General features: G+C 40.0%; 1 protein-coding gene across 1 annotated transcript in view; it reads right to left on the bottom strand.

The window, feature by feature from the left end:
• Nucleotides 1-572: 572 nt before the first annotated feature.
• Nucleotides 573-3,516, bottom strand: part of WDR6 (WD repeat domain 6) — a 13,910-nt gene continuing 10,966 nt past the window's right edge. Inside the window, exons 6-7 of the mRNA XM_053720795.1 lie at nt 1,765-1,880; nt 573-1,105 (exon numbers count right to left, since the gene is read on the bottom strand). Coding sequence (XP_053576770.1) covers nt 639-1,105; nt 1,765-1,880 — 583 coding nt within the window. The 3' untranslated portion in view covers nt 573-638. The remainder of the gene's footprint in view (nt 1,106-1,764; nt 1,881-3,516) is intronic.

The following is a 3,516-nucleotide window of genomic DNA, read 5'->3' as shown; positions in this document are numbered from 1 at the left end:
CTGCGTATCTAGGGAGCATTGCTCAGGCTGATTCTGGCTTGTCCTGTGGATCAGATGCACTGGCTGAAACACACCAGCAGGTTATGGGACCCTTCGGAATACGATGAGGGGCTGGAGCCATTTCATACAGCTGCTTACCGTGGGGATCAGTTTATAATTTACCACTCTTTCTCTTTCTATAAAGATCCGTTTAGAAAACGCCAAGTGCAACGTCCAAGTGCTATTTGTAGACTATTGCTATAAGCTCTTAATACAGGAAGGGAGAAAACACGGATGAATAATTAATAAGCTTCCTGTTACAGGAGTAACCTCAGACTGTCACAAGTAGCAAATACTCAATAATTCAGAGAGGTGCTGAGTGCACATTTGTTTTCATTATAAAAACTGTAAGGAGAGCAGATGACATGGAACACGCTACATCGTATACATTACAGGTGACAGAACAAAGAGCAAAGGAACTTAAGACGCTGGTGTAAGGGTCACTGGTCACATTGGGGTATCAGAAATATTCTGCAGGTTTGGGGTATAAAAATGGTAAATTCTATCTTGAAGAAACTCACACGAACACTAAGTTAAAAACGATTTTTTTTTTATTTTCCTTAATTGGATTATCTAACATCTGTATTGTGTTGCAGAATCTAATCTAAAAATTCCACAGGTTCTCTGGTTATACACCTGATAATTTCCAGTCCCTGACCGCAGATCACACACAAGTATTCCTCCTTGTTGAGAGTCCAGCAGTCCAACTCTGCCACATCAGCCACGTGACAGAATTTGGTAGTCAAATGCTGCAGGCCACTGTCCCCAATGAGCCACAGGATGAGACGCTGGTCCACAGACACAGATGCCAGGAGGTCTTCTCTGAGGATGCGTAAGCCTGTGACGTGGGCAGCGTGGGCTGACGAGGCAGAGAATTCTTTGAGGAGCTGTATGTGCACCGTCTGGTCGGCATCAGAGGTTTTATCTGCAGTCACAAGAGAGATGTGGATAGAGTTGTCATCTCCTCCACTCGCCACAAGGAAATGTCCATCTGTGGTCGCCCTGATATGCAGACTGTTGATTCCACACTGATGGCTGCGCACGGTGCAGCACAAACGGCCAAGATCTAAGACAAAAATTTAAATGTATTTCTTGATTTGTTAGTATATTTCTACCAAAACACAGTATTGCTAGGGATGGAAACAGATCTCAGCTTCATAGGATAGGAAGTCACCTTACAACAGGGTTGTCTAGCAGTGAGCTGGGTTTGCATGGTTCTAGCTGTAAGAAATAGGGCATCTTACGTCTATAGCTCTTACATCATACATCCATTTGGAGACAGAATTTAGACCTGAGAACGGTGTTTTGCTACTAGAGTTTATATTTGTGTTGGAACCTTCAGTGTGGTTGATGTTCTGATCTCGCTGTGTATATTTTTCTATCTATTGCACCATGCAGGTGAAATCCCTCAGCAGTTCATGAAACTGTAATGAGTTTTATAAACCTACATCTATAAACTGCATTTCTCAGGTAGGTCTCTGCACGTACGAACCTGCACTGAACCGGCAGCTCTGTAAAATGTTTTATTTCTAATAACTTACGTCAAATTCTGTGTTCTACTATCCATTCCTAAAACACATGTAACTACCGTAAATGTTCGGCACAGTAATATTTGTATTATTGGGCAGCACCATTCTGTGCCGGGGATGTACCTAGCACACATACTCTGCTGGGACCCGCTACTATATACGCACAATGTATCCCTGGAGGGGACGTCAGACTCACCGAGTGGCTGAACATCGCTTGATGACTCCTGCAGCACCCTGTGAGTTTGCTGTATGGTGTTTGTAACGTCCCAGAAAGCAATATGTCCGTCAGTTGCTGCGCTACACAGGAAAACGCTTAAAGGAAAAAAAAAGAGAAACAAATCAGCAAAGTATTAATTAAAATTCCATAAAACTCCAGTTAAAGATGGAAAGCCATACTCCATCCATCCATCCTCCATCCATTAAAAGGGATACGGAAGATGAAATTAAACTTTAATGATTGAAATATTAACTCTCCCATTTAAAGCTGGGGGGTTAGCGCTACCCAATCTTCAACTATACAACTTAGCTGCTGTGGCGAAATATGCTATAGACTGGATCATTGATGGGGATTTTGTGACGTATGGAGCATTAGAGGCAGATATATGTGCTCCGTATACCCCTAAAGCACTTCTACACTGTGAGATAAAAAATCTCCCAAAAGGAATCTCGCAGAGGCTAACGTTTAATAATGTGATAGTGGCCTGGCATAAACTTGGTAAACTAGTAGGAGTTAATATGTGCATATCCAGATTTTTACCGATTTTAGGGAATCCGAAATTTAAAATAGGATGTAGTGGATATGGAGTTTTTCATAGATGGCGTAGGAAGGGCATCATTAATTTGGTACAGCTTGAGGACAATATAACACACATAATTAAATCTTTTGAAGAATTAAAAAGGGAATATCAGCTTCCCAATACAGACTTATTTGCTTATCTACAAGTAAGACATTTTTACAATGAATTACAAGCTAGACATGGGAAAGACTGGTCACTAGGAGGGCTAGACAAAGTTATCAGAGTCTTCGCACAAAAGAAATACGTCATTAGGATGATCTATAACTTTCAAATGGATCATAAAATAGAAGTACATTTACAGACGATGGAAAGTAAGTGGAGGAGACTATATCCTATGCAAACAAGGGCAGAATTAGTAGATAGTTTCAGGACAGTAGTGAGGGCAACTAAGGTTACCACCTGGAGAGAGTCGCATTTTAAGATAATCAATCGATTGTACACGACACCTAGCAAAATAGCAAGGTGGTATAAAAATATGGATATAGTTTGCTATAAATGTAGCGCTAAAAATGCAGATTTAGAACATTGCCTCTATAGCTGCCCAAAAATCCGGCAATTCTGGCAACAGATACTATTCTGGCTAAATAAGTGGTTAGATCAAAAACTCCAAATAAATAGTAAAATGGTGCCCCTTTTATATCAGGGCACAGACTGGCATGAGAATCCCACCTTGATTAATACAGCAATTCTTCAAGGTAGAGCACTGATATTAGCTAATTGGAAAGCAACAGAAGCACCCAGTATCGCACAATATGTAAAAGAGATGATGAATCAAATGATTCTGGAACAATATGAGATTCGCTTTGATGCGGAGAAAACTATTAAGAGCTTTTTTCTTAAATGGCTTAAAATAATTGAAGCCCAGTCAGTAAATATACAACTCCAAATTATTAAACCATTAGTTAAATCTAATATAGTTAAAACCTGGATAATCAATAATGAATTACCGAGTAACTGGAGTAGGCTCCTATAAATATCCCATAAGATATATACATCCAGACTCCCATAGTTCTTCCCTCCGCCCTCGGCCACACCAGAAGCAAACATGAATGTATCCGTGATAGAGATTCACGCATCCTTCAGCAATTTCATGGTATATTTACTTTAGTGTTTTTTTTCTTTTTGTTTTTCTTTTAATTTTGTATTGTTTT

Source organism: Bombina bombina, chromosome 7 (genome assembly GCF_027579735.1).
Source record: "Bombina bombina isolate aBomBom1 chromosome 7, aBomBom1.pri, whole genome shotgun sequence".
NCBI classification, from domain to species: Eukaryota; Metazoa; Chordata; class Amphibia; order Anura; family Bombinatoridae; genus Bombina; species Bombina bombina.
Note: the sequence above shows the minus strand (reverse complement) of the source record. Positions and strands in the feature narration are given on the sequence as shown.